This window comes from Cydia pomonella, chromosome 6, assembly GCF_033807575.1.
Source record: "Cydia pomonella isolate Wapato2018A chromosome 6, ilCydPomo1, whole genome shotgun sequence".
Taxonomy (NCBI): domain Eukaryota; kingdom Metazoa; phylum Arthropoda; class Insecta; order Lepidoptera; family Tortricidae; genus Cydia; species Cydia pomonella.
Window position 1 is genome coordinate 17,631,243 of NC_084708.1, and position 12,994 is coordinate 17,644,236.

At 37.3% G+C, this 12,994-nt stretch overlaps 1 protein-coding gene across 1 annotated transcript; it reads right to left on the reverse strand.

Annotated features, from left to right (window-relative positions):
- Window positions 1-103: 103 nt before the first annotated feature.
- LOC133519157 (mitochondrial enolase superfamily member 1-like) lies at window positions 104-12,372 on the reverse strand. Its single transcript, XM_061853116.1, has 9 exons — window positions 12,214-12,372; window positions 5,732-5,950; window positions 5,200-5,322; window positions 4,774-4,924; window positions 3,618-3,775; window positions 3,049-3,191; window positions 2,208-2,371; window positions 1,137-1,318; window positions 104-414 (listed from the first exon to the last, which is right to left on the reverse strand). The coding sequence occupies exons 1-9, from the start codon at window positions 12,370-12,372 to the stop codon at window positions 280-282; spliced, it is 1,434 nt and encodes a 477-aa protein (XP_061709100.1). The 3' UTR covers window positions 104-279.
- Between the last annotated feature and the right edge of the window lie 622 nt (window positions 12,373-12,994).

Consider the following 12,994-nt stretch of genomic DNA (forward strand, 5'->3'; position numbering starts at 1 on the left):
CCCACAAGATGGCAGAACCTACTATGCACAAGAAAACACTTGACGTGTAAATGTGCCTGTTTATGGTTTCGATTCAGACCATAAGATGGCAGACCCTCCAACGCGCACGGTCCCTATACTTATTTGTTAGCACACAAATTGACTAACATCAGCATCTAGTTTGTGTAGCTAGATTAGTACAATTTCTTGAAATAATGTCGAGTATTCAAAGAAAATGATATCGACAATAGATTGTTTTTCCTATTTTCAACACCATCGCTATGTAAACAAGGTTTCTTTTTAGGGGTTCACCAATTCAGCTTCATCGGGAGGCGGGAACACCCCTTCCTTGATCATTTTCTTCCATTCGCTTCCGTTGGGGTAAGCGAACTTTTCTAATGTTCCGTTTTTAAACTGAGTGCTGTAGCCAGGCAACTGAAACGAAACCCATTCACTTTTTAAAAGCTGGTATCAGACAAACGGGAGTTCAAATGGATCTTAAAATAATGTAAATAACAAAAAAAACCGTGATGCAGTCTTAGGGCTGATTTCGGTGGCATGCGATTTTAGTTATATTGCGGACTATTGAGGTTACAACCAATTCGGCCGACCGATCAAACACCGCAGGCATTCTCGGTTCAGCATTGCTCCGAACAATTATTAGGGTTGGCACAACTTGACATCCCTTTGGGTGCTCAACCACAGATAAGATAATGACTTGAATTTTGACAACCCTAAGTAGCAAATATGGATAATGCCATACATTAGAAAGGGACAGCATGATTCGTCCCTGAATCGCTGTCAAACTTCGGTTTTGTAGGAAGTTTCTTTTCTGTACGGTAGTAATAATTAATAACTTATTCTTTGCCGCAATGTTATAAAACTAAATGAGCCCTTAATCAAGTTTCACAGATCAAAATGCACAAAAATACAAAGTGACCGAGTCACGTATTTTATTACTATCATTGAGAAATAGAACTGGGGTTCCCAAACCGTGCGTTGTGCGTTCTCTCAGGCTATAGATTCAAGAAAAAAAAGCAGTTAATCTTAAATTACAAGGGAGTTTCACCAAAAAAAAGTTTGGAACCCCTACAATAGAATAATTGCCTTTTTAGGATTTGACTTTGTTAGGACCTTGTCTTATGTTGTGAACCTACCTTTGGCGCGAGGTATTTCGCGTTTTCCACGATGCACGGGTCGATGAAATGCTCGTGCTGCTGGTCCACGTACTCAATGAGCCGGCCCTCCATGGTGCCCGACAGACTCGCGAAGTCCCAGTATTGGAGGTGCTGCACCATCTCGCAGAGGCCCACGCCGCCCGCGTGAGGGCATACTTTCACTGCAATGGAAGCAACAAAATTAAAATTAGACTATTGTAATGCATCAAACCCCAGGGCTTCTAGTCAAAAAGTTGAGAATTCAATTTTGAGGCTTTGCTGATATGATGTCAGATATCGAGTGCGTGGTTTTCGAGGGGTTAAGAAAAGGACTTAACATAATCGCTTCTAGATTTGTAGACAGCTAAATGATAAACAAGGATCAATCCACGGTGACTTCGTAGTCACTATACGAGACTATCTTGTATATTTCAAATCTATTGTTGTCTTTATCGAAATCTTGATAATAATATCACAAAGGACATCAGTGTGAATAACAAGTCAACCTCCAACAAATTATTACATCGACAAAAAGTGGAAATAACTTAGTTACTTGCGTTTCATGAAATTAACCCTTCCTTGCATGGTGATGGAATTTTCCATCATAACATTGTCCTATTAATTAAAGGTAGTTTTGCAGGTGATTTATTTTAAGACTATCATGTTTCAACAACAGTACAGCGTGAAATGGTTTAAATAAAAGAATTTTGATATTTCAATTTTTTGTTCGCGGGCTCGCCGTTTCGCGCCATTTACTTTTTGTGCATACATTTTCAAAATTGGAACATAAAGCAACTCGATGTGATGGAAATTTCCATCATAATGCAACAACTTCACTCGTAAAGTATGGCGAATTATTTATTAGTAATGGTGGTAAATTAGGTGTTTAGTATTTTTTTTTAGTTACCGTAGACAACCGACGTAAATCAACTCCGGATTACCTTTGAATGGATCTTGTTTGACACATCGTTTTCTACAGTTTTAGATTAGCTCGCGGAAATCGTGTAGACTCCCCCGGACAGAATCAGTATGTCGGCAACATGAACTTTGTTACGCCAAGTGTTCACTTACCGCCCAGTTTCTCCGCCATTAAGTAGACGGAAAGGATTTCATTAACTCCACCGATACGAGCCGAGTCGATCTGGCAGTATTGCATACCACCGCTCTGCAGGAACTGCTTAAACATGACGCGGTTGGCGCACATCTCGCCTGTTGCCACGCCGATGCCGAAGGGCCTGTTCGACAAAGGCAATTTTTATTGAGAGAGGTTTTACGCCCTGACAATGAGGCATAGCAGTCTGATAACCAAAGGTACTTAAAGTCTTAACCCCCTTATTCATAAACGTGTACAAGGTTACGATGCCGCTGATCATCGTTTGTCCCTTTCCATCATACCAATACGTCGGAAAGGGACAAACGATGATCAGCGGCATCGTAACTTTAGTACACGTTTATGAATAAGGGGGTTTAAGGATAACACCTTAGTGACTTCTCTATGCAGGTAGTTGGAGCGAACCTTTGGGAGTGTAAACTTATATCCTACCGACTGCGCCAAAAACTTACTAGTTCTATTATCTGCTTAATTTTAAAACGTTTTGTTTACAAATATTTTGAGATAAACCTGTTTTAACCAAAACAAAGCAACGCAAACCACAGCTATTTTTGTAATTTTACTGTAAAAAATGGCCGTGCGCTCTGGGAGGTACTCGAAGTCGGGCTCCGTTATTAATATCGGGTTCAGTGCCCAGTTTTTCCACGTTGACTACTGAGAAAAGACCGCGTGCTCTTGTCAAGTTCAACCTTGAACCTAGGCTACGCCACTACGGCGGGCGATATAAGTCTACCTACCTCCTACCTACTCGTACATGGGTTTGAGCAGAACTAACTTTTACCCATACTTCCACTCGCTTACTTCAACGCCTCAGAGATAGCCGCGTGTCCGAGCACATCGTCGGGCGACGTGGGCTCCTCGATCCACATCGGTTTGAGCGGAGCTAGCTTTTTCATCCACTCTATGGCCTCGTTCACGCTCCATGCCTGGTTCGCATCTACCATCTGTGATGAAATAATAAGATACTAAGATGTTTTCCTGATGTCCATTATTTAATACGGATGAAAAACTCAAACTGTGATAGATACACGGGTCAATTGGCTATAATCCATCAGTTACAGGATAGAAACTAGTTACGGGATAGAAACACATTTTTTTTTCCAAATACATGCGGGTTCCTCTATCGATTTTCCGCTGTATGTTCCGATCCGAGAAACTATTTTGTTTATGCCAGGGAATTTAAGCCCAATATATTTTGTGTGGATGTCGACCCCACCCTACTCTCATCGCGTCACCCGTCTCCGATAACTTTTTACTTATCCGTTGGAACCAATTAGCCTTTCAATGGATTAAGTTGATTGTAAAGGGACGGCCATACAAATACTTTCTTCAAGGGAAGAGTGGATGGTTGAGTTTCTGCTTGTACTTACCAGGACCTTATCCTTCCCAATGTGCTTCCTCACGGTGCTGCAGCGACGCCAATCATCTTCGAAGTTCAGTCCCACCTTCACCTTGAAGTGGGTGAAGCCTTGCTTGAGGTACTTGCCGCACAATTGCTCGAGAGTCGCATCGCTGTAGCCCAACCAACCTGCAAATGAAAAACTATTCGAGAATACATTTCCGATTAGAGTATTAATCACTGATGGCTGTTTACATGGCAGCCGAGGACTTTCCCTAAGATAAAACAACTGCCCACAAAAAAAAACGGTTTTCGCTACGCTCATCGCTATTCACCGCGCCCATCGGGCACCTTCGATAGCCCGTGAAATAAGTAAATAATCGCTTCTTATCTTATGATACAAACTTGTTTAAAGATGGAGAAGGGTGGTCACCTTTCAATTTGTCATGGCGTTCCAAAATTTCCCTAAAAGAGTGCCATCTCGTAATCTACTATAAGCTGTGTACCATTATGTGATGGCGAAAAATAGAACTAACTCATATGTACTTATTTATAAATTATAGCGTGATAAGAAGATAACGCAGTGTTTACTGTACATTACATTTAGTTACTATTATATCAGCCGTAAATATAAACAACAAGCGAATACATTTTTTTATCATTTTCAAAACAAAACTTAGTAGTAGGGCAAATCTGGGCTATTGGGTGATACTTGGTTATTTAGTGATAGTCAGTTTTATTGTCTTTTAGCCGAGTTGCCCTGTAATTTTAATGCTTAAAACGATGTCTAAGAAATGGCACGAATGTGGCCAATGTGGTGTAATATGGTTTCAAGTCATAAAATTACCAGGTAACTTGGCTAAAAGACAATTAAACTGACTAACACCGAATAACTATGTATCAACAAATAGCCAAGGTTTACCCTACATATTAGTTGCATTGATTAGGTAGGTAAGTATTCTTTTACAATATTTAATCTCATATTTTACTTAACAATTGATCCCATTTTATCACATATTATTTAAAAAACTTTTATGTGATACGTGAAACCGGTATACCTGCTATAAGTATTTATGTCAACAAAAATTTAGTAGTAGATTACCACAAATCAACCTACCACATCACCTACTTTAGTTTTTACTTTAACTGTAGATTTCTAAGATGCCTAGATATTTTGTTTCTTTTACCTGCTTGTGTAGTGTAGGCGGGATATCCATTCTCTTCCAGCTGCTTTATTCGCTCCTTCTGTCCCGCTTCCTTGGATTTCAACAGCAGTATGGCTTCTTCCTTAGTTATCACGTCAGTAATGTAACGGAAGTCTATCGTCGATACGAGATCCTACAACAAATTATCTTGGTAGATAACGTTTTTTGACACTTGCCCTACTTAAAAAAATTACCATTCTACAGGTGGTAAGAAAGTACGGTCTCGGGAATGAGCATCCAGCGCGTTCGGCGTGGCGTGTAATTGTTTAACATGGACGCCGCGCCGCACACCCTCCTGGTTGCTCCGCTCGAGGGTCCAATAGAGTTAACATAAGGTACTTAGATACCTACATAATATTTTAGAGTTGTTGTAAAAATACTAAAGAATACTAAACAGTTACCACTTACCTCGGGTTCCATGTCCACCAGAAGCCTCCACAATGGCTTCTTCTCCAATCTGGCCCATAGGTCCCACAGGGAATTTAAAATGGCTGCCGCCGCTAAATGAGCAACGCCTTTTTCGGGACCAATCTGTAAAAAAAATTAGTAAAATATAGCTGAAGAGAAGGTAAATTTGATTATTTTCCATGGATTACTGCGATTTTGACTCATGTGATATGGGGACCAAAGACTGCATGGGTGTACGTATGTTACATTAGCATTTCCTTCGTACGTACAGGACAAGTAATAAAGGTGAACCTTGAACTAATAGCTTACTGTTGTTACTGTGCATTGGTAGACCGAGTGTTTTTGTCGTCAATTAAAGCATCAAACGCCAGCATTAGGTATGTATACATATACCCATCATATCTGAGAGGCGTTGCTGATGGCATACTAAGGTATATGGTTAGAAGTCTGTAGATGTTTGACTTCTGAAGTTGTCAGCACCCACGTTCACATAATATTTGAAGCGCAGGTTGTTTGTCACTGTTTTACTTACCCATCTCATCTGTGAATCATTGGTGAGGGAGCGCCAGAATCCCGCAAAGTCCGCGAAAATGTCAGCCGCGTTCTTCCCCAGCAAGAACCGTTTCATAGAACGTATAGTGAGAACTACGATCTCCGTCCCGCGGCCGCATGTAAACGTGAGTCCGAAGCCTTGACTGTCGTTCTCGGTGGTTGTCGTCACGTAGGCGCAGGAGTAGTTAGGGTCCGTGTGCTGAAAGAGATATGAAAGATGATTTTTTACTTGCTAGGTAACTAGGACTTTGGGGGATTGCATGCAGACTTGTAGCTTAAAGGAGTACGTAGTAAACACTGCTAGATAGCTCAAATTTAATTCACATCTATATGTATTATCTTAAGAAATCATTTTTTTATTTCTCATGCTCTGAAAGTGGGTCGTTGTTGTTCCAAAAAGTGTGCAGAAAGTGATACGTTTCTGCACTACAAAATTTTACATTCCATTAGTTTTGCCAATGCCAGTAAGTAGGCATATTTAAACATTCAGCAGTAATCGAGTAGCGTTAATACCTATCTTTGACTAATGTTTTATTTAGTCATGGATACAAAAGAATAGGATCAGGGGCGGATTAAGAAGGCGCGGGGCCCTTAGCACAATAGCTCGCGGGGCCCCCTGGTTTGAAAAAAAAAAAGATTAAGTGCGAGTCCGACTCGCACCTCGAGGATTCATTACCATCACAACATTTTTACGATGTCTTAATTTTTTTTCACTCGTTCTCGATTAGTTTTTAACATGTTATGCAGTGTATTTTGTAGGGTTTCGTAGTCACCTAGAACCTCTTATATAAGTAGTTTCACCATGTCCGTCTGTCCGTCAGTCCGAGGGTTTGATCTTTTTAGTGCTAGATAGCTGTAATTTGGCATGGATACATAAATCCTGCATTGTGATAGAACGGGTAAAATAAAAACTATTAAAAAAAAATAGGATACCTCCCATACAAAATGTTTTTTCTTTGAATTTATTTTCCTTTGACCCTGTAGTGTGGCGTATGATTGGATAACGTCTTTCAAAACAAATAACGGTCTCAAAAACCTTTTTTTTTATAAAGTTATTATTTTCGGAAATAATCGCTCTGAAAAAAAAATGTGTCCCCCCCTCTAACTTTTGAACCATGGGCCCAAAAAAAAAACAAAAGCTTAATAAATACTTTCAATGAAAACTATAGCGAAAATGATCGGTTTAGTCGCTTTTGGTGCAATTTGTTATTTGAAATAATAATTAATAAATAAATCATCCTTCCTTGCTTTTCACTAATATGTTTTTAAACACAGTATCTTCTTTTGTTCGTTTCCGAGCTCTGCTGTTTCCTGCAGCTTAGCCATGCACACAAGTTTTGAGACACTCTGCACCTACGGTTTTATGCTAAACTCTGCTCTTGGTCTTTGCGTAAGCCTAAAAATTATTTAAATTTGGTATCGACATAAAGAAAAAAAGACAGGATAATAACAAATAATAATAATTGATCAATATTGTTACTGACTTACGAAAAAAATACATTGTAAATAAAATGTGGTAGTACAGGATCCGCGGAGTGCGAGTTCTACTTGAACTTGGCCGGTTCCGCGTGCCGAAATTGCATGGTCAGGGTCGGAGCGCGGGGCCCCCCTTAGGCGCGGGGCCCTTAGCATATGCTTTTTCTGCTGTTCGGTTAATCCGCCACTGAATAGGATAGGTAGCTAGTATTGTTGTCACAGACGTCACGTGATTTGCAAAAATAATTACCATTTTCTAAGCATTTAGGCGGGTTTAGGTACCACGGTATGAGAAGCTTAATTATTTTTGCAGGCTTTGGTTGAGATACGAATTAAGATTTAGGGCAAATGCGCTTTTTGAAGAGAGAAACAAGATGGAAAGGATTATAGGTACCTATACAAATAAAAAGTAGATAGATAGAATACTCTTTATTGGCACACCTCAGTAAAAAGATACAAGAAAAATAAACAATTGATTAAATGTAAAGGCAGACAACAGGCGGTCTTATCGCTAAAGAGCGATCTCTTCCAGACAACCTTTGGGTAGCGGAAATAGAGAAGTTATCGAAAAAGTAGGTGTTGCTAAACCGTTATGAAGCCTACATTCACACACACAATTATAGTGGATAACCATACACATATAAGGACTACAAATAGACATATTAGACATACATAAACAGACATATAAATATATATAAAATTAATTTAAACATAACTAAATATGACAGTAGCATGTCATCCACAGAGTAAAAATAACTATGTACTATAAAAACACAAGGGAGAGATAAATAATGTTCTAAAGTATAAGTTATCGCTGTTACCAGCTGTTACGTGCCATATTTACGTAATGAGATAGTTAAAGTTTAAGATAAAAATAAAAACAAGTGAAAACAAGGTTGTGTGCTCAGATGTTAAGTAGCGTTTTTATCAAAATTATCTGTTGTAAAGTAGAAGCGGTTATACCTCATAACTATAAAAAGTGCACTTGTAGACGTGCCAGTTAGATTCTACATAGTGCATAGACGTAAATAAGTTTATCAATTGACCTAAGTTACTTACTTATAACCGTTATTTTTGAAACCCAATAACCAATGCATTACGCAACTACCTACAGGAACAACTATAATGGCTACAGAGCAAAGATAAGCTGATAACTACATAAAATATACCAAATCTATGGCATGACATGAATCCATATCACTTATCACCATCGGAGTCAGGGCATCGAGGTCAACAATATGAACTCAAATTGCGCAACCGGTAAACAAGTTGTTTGACTCAATTCAATTCAAATATACTTTATTCATGTAGGCCTAGCAACAAGCACTTATGAATAGTAAGACAGTATTACATATAATTATCTTAATCTAATTATCAGAGCAATTTATTGATGTTGTAAATATTATTCCATATATAATACTAATGAATATAATTCATAGATCAAATTTAATACTAAAACTTTCACAAAACAGTCATACAAAAAAAAAATGTATAAAAAATACTAGTCTAGATTGTTTCTAGAATAAATTCTAAATGTCAAACAAATATAATAAAAACAACAAAGGAAATACATGCATTGGAATATCCATTTCATCATCATTATTCAAATATAATAAATAATTAATCATTTCGAATCACAATTAATCCCACGTTGTTTTATCATTCATGTAGTCTTGTGTGGTATAATAAGCTTTAGAAATAAGTTTACGCTTTACATGATTCTTAAATTTATTAATTGGAAGCTCAGTAATATGGTTTGGAAGTTTATTATAAAATCTCACACCCAATTACCCATGAATGATTTTTTAATTTTATGGAGCCGAGTGAAGGGCACGGCGAACTTATGTTTATTTCTAGTATTAATATTATGAATGTCACAATTTTTCTTAAAATCGGCAATATTTTTATGCACATACAGAATATTCTCATAAATGTATTGACAGTGCACTGTCATGATGTCAATTTCCTTAAATTTATCTCTCAGTGAGTCTCTATGGTTCATTTTATATATTGCTCGAATAGCCCTCTTCTGCAGAACAAAAATGGTATTTATATCTGAAGCACCACCCCACAGTAAAATACCATATGACATAATGCTATGGAAGTAACTAAAATATACTAATCGAGCTGTTTTTACATCAGTTAACTGACGGATTTTGCTTACTGCAAAAGCTGCAGAACTCAGTCTATTCGAAAGAGTAGCAATATGGGGACCCCACTGGAGTTTAGAATCTAAAGTTATACCAAGAAAAACTGTACTATCAACTAATTCCAATTCCTCATCCTTCACAATGACACTTGTTTTTACATGCCTTACATTACTAGTGACAAACTTAATACATTTAGTCTTATTCTCATTTAACAATAAATTATTAACATTGAACCAATTTACTACTTTTGAAATAGCATCGTTAACATCATTGTAAGCTTGTTGCTGTCGTTTGACTTTGAAAATAAGTGAAGTGTCGTCTGCAAACAATACTATATCATGGTGGGTCTTTACAAGGAATGGCAAGTCATTTATGTAGATAAGGAACAGGAAAGGTCCCAATATTGACCCCTGTGGTACACCCATAGAGACCAATGACCCCGGTGATCGCTGTCCATTCACATCGACCCTTTGTATTCTACCATTTAAGTAGGACTTAAGTAAATCCAGTGCCGCTCCTCTAACTCCATAATAGTGTAGTTTCCTGATTAATGTTTCATGACAAACGCAGTCGAAGGCCTTAGACAAATCACAGAAGATACCTATAGCATCTCGTGACTCCTCCCAGGCATCGAAGATATGCTTAATTAGCTCAACACCAGCATCGGTTGTCGAGCGACCCCGTGTAAAACCAAACTGCTTATTATGCATTAAATTATTGACGTTAAAATGTCGTACTAATTGAGAAAGAATTAATTTTTCAAAAATCTTACTGAACGTTGGTAGCACAGATATCGGTCTAAAGTTAGTGGGGTCAGAGTTGCTACCCGATTTAAATAAAGGAGTTATTTTACTATGTTTCATTAAATCAGGAAACTCGCCGCAATCAACACTGTTGTTAAATATAATTACTAAGTCAGGCGCTATAATTTCTACTAAGGATTTGACAGCATGGACAGAGACTCCCCAGAGGTCATTCGTTTTTTTGACATTAACTGAATTAAACGCCTTTACTACATCGGAGGTACAAACACGTTCAAAATGAAAATCTCCACAACACTCTGGAGCGTTATCTTTTAATAGAGTAACAGCGGATGAGGGTGATGAATTTAAATCCTTAGTTGTGAAAACTGGTACGTCAGTGAAAAATTTTTCAAATTCTGTAGCTACTTCTAAATTGCAATCTATAATTTTGTTATCAATATTTAGTTTAATATCATTCACTCTGTGTTTCGAGCGACCAGTCTCCACGTTGATTACTTTCCAGGTTGCTTTAATAATGTTGGGACTATTTTTTATTCTTTGACTTAGATAAATTCGCTTAGCTATATGACAATCTATTTTAAACTTTTTCGAATATTGCTTGACATGTTCTTTAAATTCATCACTCGTGTTAAACCGCCGTTCCTAATACAAGGCATACAGTGCACGTCTTCGTTGATGTAAGTCCGCAGTAGCCCACTCACTAAAAACTGATGCACCACTAACTACGACCGATTTTGAAGTAAATATCGCATTATAATGATCCATAAAAGTGTGAAAGAATGAATTATACATACTATTTGGACCCATATCGGAAGACAAAAAGGGTAGCGCCTGAACTAGACTTTGCTTCATTCTTTCTACGCGGTCCGAGGTTACTGGTACAAAAGTTATTTGTTTTCTCAAAGTATTTTTCCTTAATGTCTCAAATACCATTAATTGACCTAAGTTGGTCTGATTCTAAATTACTGATAACTTTTTTAGTAATAGGAACAATATCAGTGAAAATATTATCTATACAGGTTGCACTAGTAGCAGTCACTCTAGTAGGCTCCATAAACATGTGGTTGAGATTACCAGATTTGAATAGATTCAACAATCTACAAGACATTGTTGAATTTTCCAAAATATTTACATTAAAGTCGCCGCATATAAATAATTTCTTACTAGAAGATGATATTTTAAGTAGCACAGAATCCATTACACTTTCAAATATTTCAAAATTACTTAATGGCGGCCTATACACACAGACAACAATAAATTGCTCCAATTCTACTGCACTTAGTTCTATAGTCCGTTCAACAGACATGGATACAATATCCTTACGTTCCTTAAATTTTAACTGACTATTTAATATAATTAACGACCCACCATGTATGGAACTAATTCTGGTGAACGAACTTCCCACCTGATGATTATTAAATTGAGGCATTAATTCATTATTTGTTAACCAATGTTCAGTAATACATAAACTTGTTAACCGACTGCAATTATATGTGAGGACAGAAACATATAAAACAAATAACACCTTCAAATAAAGCATATAAAAGTAGATTAACTAATGTTAATTGATAGGTACTTAATTGGGGTAGTTTTATTTATTTTTAGTTGCTAATTTTTAGACAAGAGTACCTACTAATTATTTAACAGTTAGACTAGTTGCAAAAAGTAATGAATCTGCTTATATCACGACTTTGTTTTGTTTATTAAAATAAACAACTATCTACTTTAATCTCTACTTGTAATTAAACCTACGTAACTATTATTGTACGATTACATTGAAGTTAGGAACATTTATAAACAAAAGTGTTGCGAATGCAACTTATTATTATATAAAAATATTCCCAATGCAGTAGCTAAACGCAGCCATCGGGCTCGGCTAGTATGGAGGCTTTTCAAAAGCACAAATTGGAGCGCTCCACATATTTTGTATCTAAGTTTAAACCACCATTTGTACTGATCAAATATTGCAAAATCACTCTTTCATCATCCTCCATACTATTAAACCAGTACCGAAGTTTTTATTTGAGTCGTCGAGATCCCGACCTGCACGGCGGCTACAAAAAGTGACTTACCAAAGCATCAGATCCGTGGCCTCCCAGAGACGTCGGGAACCTGACATCCTTCACGTCGACGCTCACGATCTTCAGACCTTTTTTATTGAGCGGCATGTTGCTGGCACAGGTCGCCGACGACTGATACTGACGACGGCGTGTATTATAAATAAACGACATTTTACTCAAGTTATCGCTGTTACCAGCTGTTACGTGCCATATTTACGTAATGAGATAGTTAAAGTTTAAGATAAAAATAAAAACAAGTGAAAACAAGGTTGTGTGCTCAGATGTTAAGTAGCGTTTTAATCGAAATTATCTAAGTAGGAAAAATATTTGTAAACTTGACTGTTCAGCCACCATCATAAGTAGGTATAGGTAAAAAACTTAAGTAAGTCACCTGTTGTATGTAGTTGTGACATGTTCGAATAGACATTTGTTTTGTTTGTGTGTGTCTTTTAAACCTATATTAATTTTGATTTATGAAATAGGTATTTAGTGGGCAACGAATTAGTATCGTTTTGTTGATTATAAAGAGATGTAACACACGCAAATACATATAAGCGTATTTAAAGATGCACATTTAATGGGACATATAAAACACAAAATATAATATAAATTTGATGTCAGTACCAGTGTCTCGCGCTAATCGCGTGTTTACTTGCGAGCGAGCGTGACAGGCACACCGATATTGCAATCAAATAAGTCCTGTTCCTTGTTTCCTTCCCTTACTTTGCCAAGGTTGTAAAAATACGACATAAAAATGCTCATTTGACAACTTAGCTTTCCTGGTAGGTCGCTA

What these genes read in the sequence shown, in the direction of transcription:
- LOC133519157 (XM_061853116.1), bottom strand. Translation starts at nt 12,372, where the DNA reads ATGTCGTTTATTTATAATACACGCCGTCGTCAGTATCAGTCGTCGGCG. An exon ending in TTGGGAAGGATAAGGTCCTG is followed by an intron (nt 3,192 to 3,617) that starts GTAAGTACAAGC and finishes ATTTCATCACAG; the next exon opens with ATGGTAGATGCGAACCAGGC. An exon ending in AATGGCGGAGAAACTGGGCG is followed by an intron (nt 1,319 to 2,207) that starts GTAAGTGAACAC and finishes CTTCCATTGCAG; the next exon opens with TGAAAGTATGCCCTCACGCG.